The sequence below is a fragment of the Macrotis lagotis genome, chromosome 6 (genome assembly GCF_037893015.1).
Source record: "Macrotis lagotis isolate mMagLag1 chromosome 6, bilby.v1.9.chrom.fasta, whole genome shotgun sequence".
Lineage (NCBI taxonomy): Eukaryota > Metazoa > Chordata > Mammalia > Peramelemorphia > Peramelidae > Macrotis > Macrotis lagotis.
The window spans coordinates 192,081,959-192,097,444 of record NC_133663.1 but is presented as its reverse complement, the minus strand read 5'-3'; the positions used below and the strand labels follow the sequence as shown (position 1 = coordinate 192,097,444).

The 15,486-nt window shown below is 36.2% G+C and overlaps 1 protein-coding gene across 2 annotated transcripts in view; it reads right to left on the bottom strand.

The window, feature by feature from the left end:
- The window catches only part of UXS1 (UDP-glucuronate decarboxylase 1), a 153,366-nt gene that overhangs the window by 100,069 nt on the left and 37,811 nt on the right, over positions 1 to 15,486 (bottom strand). Inside the window, exon 2 of one of the 2 annotated variants that reach the window (XM_074192173.1) lies at positions 622 to 649. In XM_074192173.1, the coding sequence (XP_074048274.1) occupies positions 622 to 649 (28 nt within the window). Of the gene's footprint in view, positions 1 to 621; positions 653 to 15,486 lie in introns of both variants that reach the window. The other variant, XM_074192174.1, reaches the window with a different exon arrangement.

Sequence of the window (15,486 nt, the reverse complement as noted above, 5' to 3'; positions counted from 1 at the left end):
CTTAAACATAAAATCTACATTTTTAATTACCAATTAAAATATTTTAAACCACGATAAATTGTAACACATCTTTAAACTCTTATTTCAGAGAGATGAGTAAAAATGTCATCTATTTCATTTACAGAAATTAAGCATTTCCTATTCAGATATAGCAATGAGTATGAAGTTGTACCTGAATTATAAACAACCATAAAAAAACTGACCCCAACTACAAAAGGTTTTCCTCAAGTTCTAAAGAGATAATCTGCACTACAAACTCATTACTCAAACTCATAGATTTCATAGCCATGCACAATACAAAACAGCAGGTAATAATAATATGAAAGTTCAATAACAGCCTCTTCTCACCCTACCCCCCAACCCCAATCAGGCTATTTAAGAATTCACTCATTCTACTTGTTTCTGAAGATGTATTTTTCATCCTCTATTTTGTTGAAGCTAATACTAAGATTAGTTGATTTCTCAGAGCACAAACTCGATTAACATAGGAGAAGATAGTTTAAATACTAATAATCCCATCTAAAATTAAAAATTTCCTTCAGAAAATCTTCAAAATGGTTAATTGAAAAATTGATAATAAAACAATTCCACAACAAACTGATATTAAAGTGAATTAATTACCTTATGTTAACGAAATTGCCCCAAACAGCTGCTGGAAAAAAAAGAGGGAAAAAAAATCATTAAAGTATTCAATATATACCATTTACAGTGTTAGAGAATAAGAAGTCAAATCTTCAAGCAAACTGATCTTTAAAAATACTACTATATATATATATATATATGTATGTATACATATATATACATATATATAGTCCGATTAGCTACAAATTATACTTGTCATATATCATTTATAATAAATAATATATCATAATATTAAGACATATGGTTAGCTAAAATTCTTTACAGTAAATGCATTAGTTACAATCTAGATTCTTAGACATCAAATAAAACAGTTGAGGCAGTTGATACAATCTCTAGAGACTAGATTTTGGAGGCAGAGAACCTGGACTCAAAACCAGTTTTGCCATTTACTTGTTGAGTGACCTTGGGCAAGGAAAAAGAAGGGAAGAAACATTTCCTGAGCACCTACAATGTACCAGCCACTATGCTAAGTTCTTTACAAATATTTCATTTGATCCTCAAAACAATCCTAGGAGGTAGGTGCCATTATTATTCCCATTTTACAACTGAGGAAACCGAGGAAGGCAGCAGTTAACTGACTTGCCTGGGGTCATATTTGAACTTAGGTCTTCCTGACTTGGAACCCAGCCTTGTGGATCAAAAGTATCTTAAGTTGCCTCTGTCATATCTGAGTTACATCTGTCAAGATGACTAGCTTAGCAAGATGGGCAGGAAGGTACCTTCCAATTCAAGGTGATCTTAAGTCCAACTCAAAACCAGTGCCTCATATCTTATCCTGGGCAGACAAACAAACCGTTAACCCTGCCAACCTAGGAGTTGGCAAGAAATCTCTTAAAAACAATAGAAGCTTATTCAGAGCTAGGAGAAATCCTAATCATCATTGGCTCCAATCCTCTCCAGTTATTTCTGAGTTCCAGTAACGTTAATATACAAGTAGGGAGCATCAGGAGTAGGGTCTGATCCCCAAGGCCTAGGTGCCTTGGTTCCCATGGTCTTGTACCTAAAGAGATGGCCTTGGTGCTCTGCCCTGGTTAAGAAGGGAAGCTCTTTCTGTTAAGATGATTGATAAGGAGGTATCTGCCTAGTGGAATCTAAAGGGAGACTTTTCTTGAGATGGAATGAATAACAACTTCAAAAGAAAAGAGAATCACAGTAGGAGAGGGGATTGGGGTAAGGGTAAGGAAAGAAAGAAGATGAGCTTATCTGAACAAAGCCTCTGGGTGTTTCTGCCTTGGAAAGATCAGCCTCACACAGCTGCATGACTTTATATTCACTTGTTCTTGCATATGGGGCATCTGTTGAGCCTCTTAGTTTCCTTAAGTTTTACATTTTTGTAGGGTTTTGCTTACTCCTCTTTCTCTGAGGAATAGAGTTAATTTTATTTAATTTTTTTTTTGGTTTTTGCAAGGCAATGGGGTTAAGTGACTTGCCCAAGGTCACACAGTTAGGTAATTATTAAAATGTCTGAGGCTGGATTTGAACTCCCAAGCTGGAGCCCCAGAATAGAATTAATTTAAAGAAAGCATGGCAGGGCAGCTAGGTAGTACAGTGACTACAGCACCAGCACTGATGTCAGGAGGACCTCAGTTCAAATCCAACTTCACACAATTACCAAGCTGTGTGATCTTGAGCAATTCAACCCCACTGCCTTGCAAAAAACAAACTAAAAAAGATAGTATGGTCCATATTTGACATTTTAAAATAAATTTATATTGGTCAGTTTATTGGTTTTTAATCAGTCATTTTCTACCCATACCTGTGCCCTTCTATTTATGAAAAAGAAAATAATTAGACAAAGACATTCCACACAAAAGCTCTGTCTGGCAATGTTTTATACTACTTGTTTTGGCCCTAGTCCTATCCAGAGCTGTGAGGGAAGAGCCCCATTTTATTAGCTCTTCTTTAGAAGCTTCACCTGATTTTATTTTCCATTACCCAGAGTTGAACTTCCATTTTGCAGGTTTTTCATTTACAAAGTTGTAATCATTACATCTACTGTAGTCTTGGCTTTTATTCTACTCTGCATCAATTCAAACAACTCTTCCCTGAATTTGCAAACTTGCTTTAAAATTATTTACATAATCTTATTCTATGGCATTCAGAACACCCAATCAACAGGTGATCATTTTATTTCTAGTTCTTAGCTACAAGAAAGAGTGTTGTCAAGAATGTGTTGGTATATACTGGACCCTTGTTTCTGTCTTTGACTTCCTTTAGTACATTTACCCAATGATGGGATGCTGGATTAAATGGTATAAACAACTTACTTTTTTAGAATAATTTAAAATTGAAATACGGAATGATTAGACAATATTCTAACATGTTTTTTAAAATGTCTTTGATTTAAGTCTTTTCAGAAAGATTGATCAATAAGTCAATCTAAGTATACATCAACTAGGAATGTATGATCAAATTATTGTATATTTAAGGTAACATAATAGCAAAAGGGATGGTATCAGAGAACTCTGGAAAGACTTGATGAGATAATGCCCAATGACGTAAACAGAACTAAGAGAACAATTTATTAAAAAAAAACAAAACACATCCAAAATTGTAAAGAAAAACAACTTTGAAAGATTGAAGAACTGTCATAGATGAAATGAAAAAGCTCAACTCCAAAGGACAGGCGAAGAAGCATTCTACACACTTCCTGAGATAGTAGAATCAAGGTGCAGAATGATATTGATTTTGCTTGACAATGTATATTGCAAGAAATAGTTTCCACTCCCAATGAAAAAGAGAACTGAAGGAAACAAAGCAATAAAGCTCTAAATTTTACATACTGAATTTATTACATACCTTAAAAGAAATACAAGCTCTATGTAGTGAAAATTTACTATTTAATGTGCAATCTTCTCCTAGTCTATAATCTATACAGAAATGCTCATTTATATTTTACTTTTAAGTTCAAGATTAAAAAAAGAAAATTAATAAAACTTAAAGGGTTAAAAATTAAATTTTGCCAAGAGAAAGAATGAATGAATTAAAAAAAGTATTTAAAGATTTACTTCATATTAAATTATATTATACACAGAATTAAGACTTAGAGATACAAGAGAAAACTAGTCATTTTAATGAGGAAAAATTATATATAGGAGAAACAAGTAGTTAGCATATAGCACACCACTGGAATGGTGAGGGGAACCATAAAACAGTCAACCATCATGATCCTTCTAGAAACAAGGGCAGTGTTCTATCATTAAAGATTCCAGAGCAAGATGGTAGGGAGGGGTGTAGGATGATGAAAAGGCAGGGGGGGAGGGGATAGCCCAGGAGTTAGAGCAAAGCAAGGATAAGTGGCCAGGTAGAAAGCCAAATAAAGTACTTTGTGTGAGTTTACCTGTCCACTCCCTCACTGATCAGAAAATCATGTCATCACAGAGGGAGGACCCAAAATTTCCATATTAAATCTCAAACATGACCTGGAGTAAGGCAGGACTAATTGTGATCATGTGACTTGCCCTATATCTTGAAGATGGATAGATTCTATCTCCAAATACTTGAAACTAGATCAACAAAGCTCTCATTAGCTTACAAAAAATTCATTAAATTTCCCATTTTTAAAGATTGAATGGAATGTTTCCTAACTAATACCCACTAACATATTTACAAAATTATTTCGGGGTGCATGAAGATTTTTATCTGTTTTATGTTTTGTTTTGGGGGGAGGGGTGCCAATAAGAGAAAGTAGGATAGCAGGAAAGCAAAAGGAGGAAGAGAACAAGAGAAGTTACTGAAGAAAACATTCTAACTATATTAAGTAATCTGAATGGTCTTTAATGCTATGAATCTTTGATGCCCAAATTTGCCTGTACCTTAAATGAAACTATTTAAACCTTTACACCTTCTTGGAGAAATAAGCACCAGAGTATTAGCTGAAATATTTGATAGTTCTTTTTATTTTTTTCTCAAATTCTGGAATTTGATAGAATGTCTTGACAGTTTATGCAATTTTCTTCATATTTTTCTCAATTAGCATTCTGTTACTCCTTAGTTTGTTCTTTCTAGATCCATATCAGTATTGATAGTTTAGCTATATAAAATTGTGGGAAGTAGATTTTCTATACAAGTTTTCATGTCCACCCCTGCATTCACCCTGCCCCTAATTCATTTTCTACCTTTTGCTCTAGTCACCTAAATCAAATCAATGCCTTCATGGTTTCAATCCATTCTCATAAGGTTCCATTCCCCAATCCTTGGGGCTTGCCAGGAAAAACACCTAAGTCCCCCCTTCTCTGGCTGCCACTGCTCCAGGTGGATAGTCTGTTCCCTATTAGAATGTGCACTGTATGTAACTTATATGCATAGCTATTTAAATTGTGTTTCCTTTCACTAAAATGTGAGCTCCTTTGAGGGCAAAGGAACCATTTTTTTTTTTTATCTTTCTTTGTATCCCTGGGGTTTAATGCAGCGTCTAGCACTAAGTAGACACATAATGTATGTTATTATTGACTGTAAAATCTAAGGTCGAATCTTGCCTCTAGTATTTTTGTTGATGTTCTTAACACAATGTTTGCCACACAGTATGAACCCATCTCACTCCCTTTTCTCTCAGTATCCATGCATCCATCTATCCATCTAATTTTGCACCAACCCATTTATTTATATCTTTCTAGAACTTGCTAACTGTGTATACTTGCTTAACCTCTCTGTTTCTCAGGCAGTAAACTCCCTAGACTATTATCTACTACAATTCCCTAAACTCATAAAAAATCAAGGATCCTTTGTGTATTAAATCACTGTAAAAGAGACTGAGATGACGTCAATTTTTAATTTGTACTCACTTGGGAGTATGTGGCAAAAGCATTCCAAGAACTTTCTAGGCATGTCAGGAGGGCAAGTGAAGCTTATCATTCATGCAAATGTGTCACCAGAGAGCCTCAGCTTTGAAATAGAACTTAGAAGTTATTTGGTCTAAATCTCCATCTGCAGTGGTTAGTTATTAAAGCTCTTATTTTGGGGCCAGATACAGGAACTAGGAAGGGCATAGGAGAAGGAGGGAGGGAAGGAGAAAACAAGTAAAATATTCTCTTCCCCTAGGGAATTTAAATTCAATCAGGGAACAAGATAGGGATTGGCAAAAAAAGATTCAGGGTGATTTGCACTTAGTTTAGAAGTTTTGAATACAGGATTCTAAGATGCAAAGGTCAAGAGGGAATACACTGTAGACATGAAGGAAATTCAATGCAATAGTACCGATGGCAGGTGGAGTGTCAAGTCACAATTTGGTTAGACTAGGGGAATCTGGGGAAGGGAAGGGCAGGGCAAGGCAAGGATGGGAAGGGAAAGGAAGAGAAAAGGATAATGTGTGATGAGGGAAAAGGTATGATGGAATCAAACTGTACAAAGATTTTAATGCTAAAATGGAATTTTTAAAATTAATCCCAGAGATAATGGGGAACCACTGAACTTTAATGAGAAAGGAAGTGACATGTTCAGGGGTGAAGGATGAATTGGGGTAGGGAAGAGAAAAAATAGACTATTACAATAATCCAGAAGAGATGTGACAGAACTACAGAGTTTAGTGCTGGAAGTAATCTTGGAAATCATCTAACTCATCTAATTCAAATCATGCCTAAATACTCCTTCCAACACTGCATTAGGGATATAGGATAAAGGATTCCTGTCCTTTGTCTCAACCATGCCCAATCTTAGTAATGTATTTCCACTTCAACTCTACTACCATGGGATGGGTCCCAAAGGGCCTCTCCTTGTTCTTTGGGTCATCAATGTTGAATAGCATCAAGCTCTCTGGGTGACTCATAGCTGAAATTGCCTTAGGAAAAGCTTTTAGCTTTCTCTTCAGAAGCAGCAGCAGTAATAGTTATCTGCATCATCTCATTTGATTTTTAAAACAGTCTCAAGAGACAGGTGATACTGTTATCCCCATTTTACAGATGACTTGGCAGATTTACTTATACAGGGGAAAAAGTTCCTGAGAAGCAGGTGGTCTTCACCCTAGAACTAAGAACACCTATTCACTAAGACCAGAAGGCACATAGATTTCATTCACCATGTTTAAGCAACTAATAGAAGGGTCTAAAAGGTTGATAAACACGAAGTATATTTTCTCAAATTCTTTCTATTACCTCTTTGTCTTTGTCATTCCACCTTCTCAAATTTTTCCAATGCATAAATACGACAATTCTGAAATTAAAACAGCTTAAGTATTTCTAAGGGTATGCATCTTTTATGATAACTGACTTGCTACTTGAATTTGAAATGACCTCTTAACCTCTGTGCTTTGGTTTTCTTTTGTAATAAAATAAGAAATAAATGCTAATTGGAAACATCAAACTATAAGGATTGGTTAAATTAACTTAAGTTAAGAAGCTAAATAACAATGGGACCCAATTATCACTGTACCTAAATCTTCATTAATGAATAAAAGAGAATCCACCTGAAGAATTAGAAACTATTATTGCTATTGTTCAACTCAGTAAGACTCCATTTGGGGTAATTCTGGAGTGGCTTGCCATTTCCATCCAAGCTCATTTTACAGATGAGGAAATTGAGACAAATAGGGTTAAATGATCTGCTACTAAGTGCCTGAGGAGCGATTTGAACTCAGGAAGAAGTATTTTCCTGATTCTCTGCCCGGTGCTCTCTATTCATTGTGTCACTTAGCTGTCCTGGAGTTAGAAGATCCGAGTTCAAATCCTTTTTACTACCCATGTAACCTTTAGACATGTTTCCAAATTGTATTTTCCTCTTGAGCTTGTTTTATTTCACAAATTCCCTAATGGATATAGCTGCCTCATAATTTAAATTAATCATGTCCAGAATAGAACTCTCTTTTTCCCTAAAACTATTCTCTCACCCTAACTTCCCTATTTATTTCTGTTGAGGGCCTTACTAATACTGCGCTCTTTTCTCTACCTCATCTCCCACAGTATGTTACAAGTCTTATAGATCCAGCTTCAGAACATCTATCCTTTTCTGTCTCCTGGCAAAGACCCCACTCCAGTTAGGCCCCTATTACCTCTCATCTGGATAAGCCTCATACCATGGCTTCAGTATCTCCTAATGCCTGAAATATGTTCTAACACCTCTGCCTCTTATAATCTCTAAAATCCTAAGGATTCTCAAGAAAGGAATCAGTATCCTTAACTGCCTATATGAGGTCTAAATCTCCCTGATTGCTAGTACCCAACCCCAACCTCACCCTAGAAATTACTTTGCATTTTTCTTAAAATATGTTTTATGTTTACAGTCTGAATTTAAGGTTGCTTTGCCTTCAAGCTTCTGGAGCACGGGCTGTTTTGTCCCCTAATTCCCAGCACCCAGTATAATGCCTATCACATAATAGTGAATGACTGAATAAATCAAGAAATTTCTCTGTGTGTGTGTATAAGAAATGAATGTATGAAGGCATTACAGAGGACTGAATACAACATGCCAAATGCTGTTCAACTTGATAAAGTCATGTCCTGGGGATTCAATTCCAAAAGTCCAAGTCAAACCAGAGAAGCTATCAGAAAAGCTGGAGCCATTCCCAATTTGCTCTTTAACAATTTAAGTCACCTTGTGGATAAATCTAGGAGGATTAATTATCATTCAATACTATTAGGTACCTTCTCACTTAGCCAAAAGGAGATCAATCAGTGGTCTATTATGAGAAGGGTCCCAGATAAAAACTGAGGTTGAATGAAGAAGCCCACTTTAAGAAAATTGTTTGACTAATTCAATCAAGTACCTAATATGAACAATGTACAGTCAGATGAAAAAATATTAATACTGTCATTTACACATAACCCTCCTTTGTATTCTCCAAAAAAAAAAGTAAGAGACTTCTTAATGGAAGAAACTCATAAAACATTCATACTAAGGACCCAACCTCTGGCTATCACCGTAAGGTGGTCCTTCCCATGACTCATTAAATATTTACTGTGCACCTCTTGTGTGTAAGCAGCCATTACTGCAAAGGTTTTTTTCTTTCCCTTTTACCTTCACCCTACAAGATAAACTACCCAAATAAGATTAAACAAGTAATGTCCCTACTTCTATTATCAACTCTAGAAAAGAGCTACCATGAAATGGTCTAGGTGGGGTAAGAAGTTCTATACCCTGTTATTTTCAGTCTGCTCTGAAATTTAAGATGCTTTGTATCCTCGGCATTTAGTTCAATGTCTGGCATATAATGTCTGCTTAATAAATGTTTGAGTGATGGATCCTTACAAATATAACACATTCTTCTGAAAAGAGGTCCAAAGACTTTAGAGGAGTCCATGGCATAAACTAGGTTGAGAACTCTCAAACAGAGGGCCTCTGGGGTCCCCACAGCTCTAGATCTCTAATTCTATGGAGAAAATATCTCATAGGTTCTTTTAATAATCATCGACTTAAAATTGGAAGGGATCTCAGAGATCAAATGTAGCTACACATTTGTTACAGTATTCTCATAGAATTTAAAAGTTGGGATTTTGGAGATTGGCTAATCCAGCTGCTCATTTTATTGAAGAAACAGAAACCATTTGATCCAAGATACCCAGGAAGTGAAAGAAGATTTGAAAATAGATTCCAAAATCTAATACTTTTTCTATTATACATTTGAATATATTTGACTATTTTTCTTTATAAATGCATATTAAATATGTCTGCTAAACTATGGGAGATTCAACATCTAAAACTTTTTTTCTAAATTATAACAGAACTTTGGGGAACTAAATTATAACAGAACTTTTGAGAACAAGATCTATCAGTAAATTAAGAACTTGTACTGGGAACATATTAAGTACACTATGTCTTCAAAGTTGACTTATTTAGTGATCATTTTTATTTTGATATGCCAAAACAGCCAAGTGGCACAGTATATATATATAAGGTCAGGAAGACCTCTGACCTCAAGACAGTTACTAGCTGTGTGACCCTGGGCAAGTCCTTAATCTTGCTTGTCTCAGTTTCATCATCTGTAAAATGAGCTGCAGAAGGAAATGACAAAACTCTTCAGTATTTTTGCCAAGAAAACCCCCAAATGGGGTCATGAAGAGTAATACACACCTGAACCAGTTAAAACAACAACAAAGACCTAGATTCAAATTTTAACTCAAAGACATATTAATTGTGAGACCCTAAGGAAGTTATATAATTTGCTTAAAGATGAGTCTCTCAATTGTAAAATGAAATAATTGCACCTAACTCCCAGGACTGTTAAAAGGATGAAATGAGATATTTGTAATTATTTTTCAAATCTTAAGATACTATATTTAGTATAAATAGCTAGCTATTTTTATTATTATAGATATCATTATCATTTCCATATTTTTATTCCTAAATTTTTCCTGTTCTTTAAAATAATGAGTATTTCAACATGACCATCGCAATGCTTACAACCACATGGCACTCATGATCTCTCTCACCTGGACTTCACCAGTAGCTTTCTAACTGGTTGCCCAATTTCAAGTCTCTTTCTACTCCACACCACCCTCCATTCTGCAAACAAATTTATTTTTCTAAAGTCTAGGTCTGATCATCTCTCACCCTCACCACTTTCCATTTCTCAGTAAGCTTTAGTTACTTCCCATTCCTTCAGGGTCAATTGCAACTCTTCTATTTGGCATTTAAAGCTTTATCAACGATGCCCTTTATAAGTTTCCATTCTTCTCATTCTTTATTCACCTTCCTCACTCCATAGAACCCTTATGATTCAGCTACACTGGCCTACCAGCAATTCTTTTAACAAGACATTTCAATTCCCTATCTAACAGCTTCCTTTGCACAGTCTAACCACTGCCCCAGGCTTGGAATTCTACAGTCCCTACCTAAACCTCACCCTCCAAGTTTCTCAGACTTCCTTTAAAATTCAGCTCAAGACTCACCATCTGCAGAAGGGGAATGGGGATAGAGGTCACCAATAAAGTCTTCCTTTTTATAGTACCTTCCAACGTCAAAGGGCTAAGACAACCCTACACTATCTTCAATTGAAAATTTTAATGTAAATGTAAATAATTTACATTCTATAGAAAAGCTTCCAGAGGGGCAGGGCAAGGACTGTTTTTGGTCCTTGGAATTCTCAGCAAGTAGCCAAACAAAGCACAGCATAAGTATTCATAAATGTTTGCTGAATGAATGACTGACCCTAAAGACTAACCTAGTTACTTTGGTAATTTTTTAAAAAGCAGTTGCTAAGATATATTGTTGCAACAGATACCTTAATAACATGGATTGGAGTCAGAAAAGTGCATTTCTATTCCCAGATCATTTAAAAGATGATGACATCAGGGAGGTGATGACATGACAAGCACATGAATTGGATTTGAGTGAGGAGCTTCTGTGTTAAGTTACCAGCCTTACTTTCTCCTCCAGAGTCATCTGGGTCCAGTGGCCAGATATGAGTCAGGAGAGCTGGGGACAGCCATGGATAGGAAGCAATCAGTTAAGTGACTTGCCCAACTTCACATAGCTAGAAAGCATTAAGTGTCTGAGGTCAGATATGAACTCAGTAAGACTGTGAGGGAAGTGTCTTATACATATCTTTAAAAAGCTTTTTATTGGAAATGGTGCAGTAGAGTAAGAGGGTAAAGATTAGGGCCACAGGACGAAGATTTATAACTTCACTACATCAATTACCTGGGACATCTTAAGCAAGTTACTTACCTTTCTAGGCCCATTTGATGTTTCTGTAAAACCAACTAAGATCTCAGACAATGAAATGAAAACTCTCTACCTTATATAAAAGGGCAGTCTGAATTAACCACATCTTAGCCTCCCACTGGCTGGGTAAATGGAGATGGCAATGACCTATCACAAAATACTGTTTTTAAGGAAGTGATTAAAAATGATCACCAAAGACCTTTTTCTGCTGCTAAAGTAGACCATAAAAATTAAAATTTATATGAACCTATGGGTCAGTTTCCCATAACCAGTACTTTATTGATTAAGCCCACTAAGAAGACTACAGACCAAATAAATCTTTCAAGGCTATTATCATATTCATTGACGTTAAGGAGTTTTAAATGAACCCAGCCAGAGATAGAAAGTCTAAAACTTGTTTTATAGATTAAACATCAGTAGCCAAAGAGGGAAGCAGACATAAGAACTTCTTAACTAATTATCTTCCCTTTGGACAGCTATATTTTTATTCTGTTACAAATGAATAGCTATGATGAAACTACAAAGTTCATTTTAATCATTTTCCACTTTTTCCCTTTAAATTGAAAATTCTTGGTGGGGTACAATCAGACATTTATTATTCCTTAGAGATAGAGAAAGCATTAGGGATAGTTACACATACATACACACACACATATACACACAGAAACGGAGAAAGAGACACAAATATGTATTAATAGATACAAATATAAAAGGAATAATGCAAATATATGCATTCAAATGAAGGAACTGAGAGCTCTCAAGTATTGGTAGTAAAAGAATAATAAAAAAGGATTTAAGTACTATGTGCAAATATATATATACATTTATTATTCATTATATACACACACATACAATTGTTATGACTATATGCATACATAAAAAGTAAAATGAATAACAAATGCCCAGTTATGCCCCATCAAGAAACATGCAGATATATTTATATTTATTTATTGAGCCCCTACCAAGGAACAGTCACAATAAAAAAATGCTACTAGGGAGTTAGAGAGTATGATGTGACATATCTTAATTCACACAACAGGTAAAATAAGTTTCTTTAAATCATTCTTTGCAGCAGAAAAAGCCAGGAATTTTCTTAACAAGGTGTGTGTGTGTGGGGAGAGAGAGAGAGAGAGAGAGAGAGAGAGAGAGAGAGAGAGGTGGATCCTAATCCTATCTTTCACTCCTCTAACCAGGTCTTCATATCTTTTTTCACTTATAGGCTATAACATAGATTTAGAGCTGAAAGGAGCTCAGAAGTACTCTAATCCAACCCTATCGTTTATAAATGAGGAAACTGAGGACCAGAGTGATTAAGTGATTTGGGCAAAGTCACACAGCTAACAAATAGCAGTTGTTTAACCTTTATTCTGGAAGAGGACCAGGACATCAGGGGGGTAATGCCAAGACAAAAAAAAAAAAAAGAATTGGATTTCAGTTAACTTTCTTCTCTAGAACCCTGAATATAGTGGTAAACCTTGACTTTTTTAAAGTTAATATCTTTAGTCTCAGTTTGGTAGTCTCAGTTTGGCAGACTCAGAATGGCAACAACCATTCCTTGATTAAGACAAGAAAGAAAGAAAAGAAGTTAAGAATGGTCTCTTTTGAGTAGTCAAAAAAAAATCAATCAGGATTTCTGGCAAAACAGGGCTATTTCCAATCACTCTGAGCCAGTCAACACCAAAGTGGTTTGGGCCTGGGACTTCTAGTTGGCCAATCAATGAGAGTCAGAGTGAACTGGGGCTGGTCAACCCCAAAATATATTGCTTCGGTTCAGTGATCAAAATTTACATTCCTTTGGGCAGAGCACCCATAGGCAAGGCTGTAAGACCAGAATTTGAACCCAAGTCCTACATGGCACTGTGAATCCAGTTTTTTGATGCATAATGCAGGAAAATGTAGAACATTTCCCATTGTACCGTGTGTTGCCTAAGAAACTAGATTTCAATCAAGCAACCTGTTTCTATTCCTCTGCATGTGATTCATAGTTCAGTGTCTGTGTATGCATTGAAATCCCCTGCTCTTTCAAAATTCACTCCATCTATGACCAGCACCTTGAAAAAACCCTCTTCTAGGAGATACTCCCTAATTAGCTGTCTCCTATTACACTGTTTCCTCTGCTAGGCTCCCTTCCCCCAATACTTAAAACTTCAGTTTAATCGCCACTTGTCTATGTTATTTTTATACAACCCTAATAGTCTACAGAGCCCAGTGTACAAATTGTACAAATTTAGAACCCAATTAGTCTGAGCTAATGAGACTCCCAAATAAAACATGCTCTCTAAGCTTTGTTGGAAAAGTGATTGATTTCATTTGCATAACTCCAAATCCAAATGCAGTTGCTTTGTAATGAGAATTTAAGGAATGGGCATTTGAAAAAGAACAGATTTACCTAGAGTTCTAATTTTTCCCACAAAGGCAATTTAAACCAGTAGGACTGGCTTAAAGAAACCTGATAAAAGTCAAGGTCATCTCTAGGCAATTTCAAGATCAGACATTCAGATGAAGGAAGAGAAAGTTCCTAGGTCCAAGATGAAAGGAAAGTAATCAATGAAATCAATAAAACAGTATTTATAAAGCTCTATGAGCAAAGCCCTAGGTTAACTAAGCTCCGTGGAAAGAGAGAAGGATAGGACTGCTTTCAAGCAGTTCACATTCTTCATGGAAGGGAGCCAACTTATAAGAAAGGTTTCAGCTGCAAATCAGATGGAAAGGTGGCAGAGTCCTTAGGGGTGAAGCTTCAAGGCAGATAGCAATGTCACTTGTATAAAATCCTATCAGTTTCTAATGCTGAACCATCTAGAAACATTCCTATTCAAAACACTCTTCTCTTCAGGATCCTGGGTTGTCTGTATGACATCTAAGAGGAGAAAACAATCAGGGTTGGGGGTGTTTGTAATAGTGGTTTGACTTGCCTGGCATATGTGATCTCTTGGGATGCTTGTATGCTTGTGAGTAATGATTAGTGGGAATGGTGGCCCCTTCTCCAAAGATGTCTACCCCCAACAAAGGCTAGGCTAGAAACAAGTCTTGGGGTGCTACAATTCTATCTCATGTCTATCTACTGCAGATGGTCAGCAGTTGCTGGTAATAATGAGGACAGTGAATGCCACAATGATTTTCCCTCTCAATGATAGATGTGGGAGCTAAGGAAGAAGCAGATCCAGTGGCTTAGGAGACACTGCTATTCTCAAGGTTCTTAGAGTTAGGCTTCTAGGTTGCCTCCATCAGTGTAGAAGAAGAGATGATGACCAAGGTAGTGGGTGGTGGTGGTAGTGGTAGTTGTTCCATTTGTCGGGTACAATGATGCCTCCCATCTCCCCTCAGTATGTCCTACCACATTTTGCTAGGCTAAATCGATTTCCTGCCCCATGTGTTCAGTTCTGGATTGTAGAGAAAGGCAGAAGGAAGGGCAGGATGGTAACAGAATTTGATCTCATGGCAGTGGAGTTGAGGGAACTGGAGGAGATGTTTATCTAAGAGGCGAGGCATGGTAGCTGTTTCCTAGCATTTAAAGGGCTCTCTTATTCAAGAAATCAGAATTATTTTGATTTATTTCACTGAATAGATGTTGTCTTTCCAATTTTCTAATAGTTAAGTAAACAAAATCAGTCTTTATCTGGAAGTTAGAAGCCTAGGCTCCTGTTGAAACTCTGTCACTAATTACCTTGTATTGGCACCCTGAGCTTTGTTTTTTTCCTTCTGTAAATCTGTGAAGTTGAACTACATGTTCTAGGGGAGGCAGTTGGATCAGGTGACATCAAAGGGCACTGGGTGCAAGTCCTATGTCACCACTTTGAAGCCAAGTCCTTGAACAAGTTGTTTCAGTATGAGCTTCAGTTTCATTACAAAATGAATCTAAGAATGACTATTACATGAATCAGTACAGAATGAAGTTAGTAGAATAAGGGAAAAAAATGTAAGAATGTAAATAGAAAGAATAAAAATATGAAAATTAACATATCTAATGGTAGCCATCTATGGTTGGGGAAGGAGAAAGAAAAGAAATTTACATGATAACATATATAGGAAGGAAGTTGTACATAACAGATTTACAATTTCACATGCAAACTTCCTTTTTATTATACTAAGCTGTGAAAATGCACTCTGCAGATATTAGGGACAAGAGGTATATAGTGCACACATAATTTATATGCCAATTGTTTTTGATAACCTACCTTCCTCCCTTCTTTTTTTCATAAATATTTGTTATTAGGGATGGCTCACCAGATAGCAGCGGAGGAAGTAGAATAT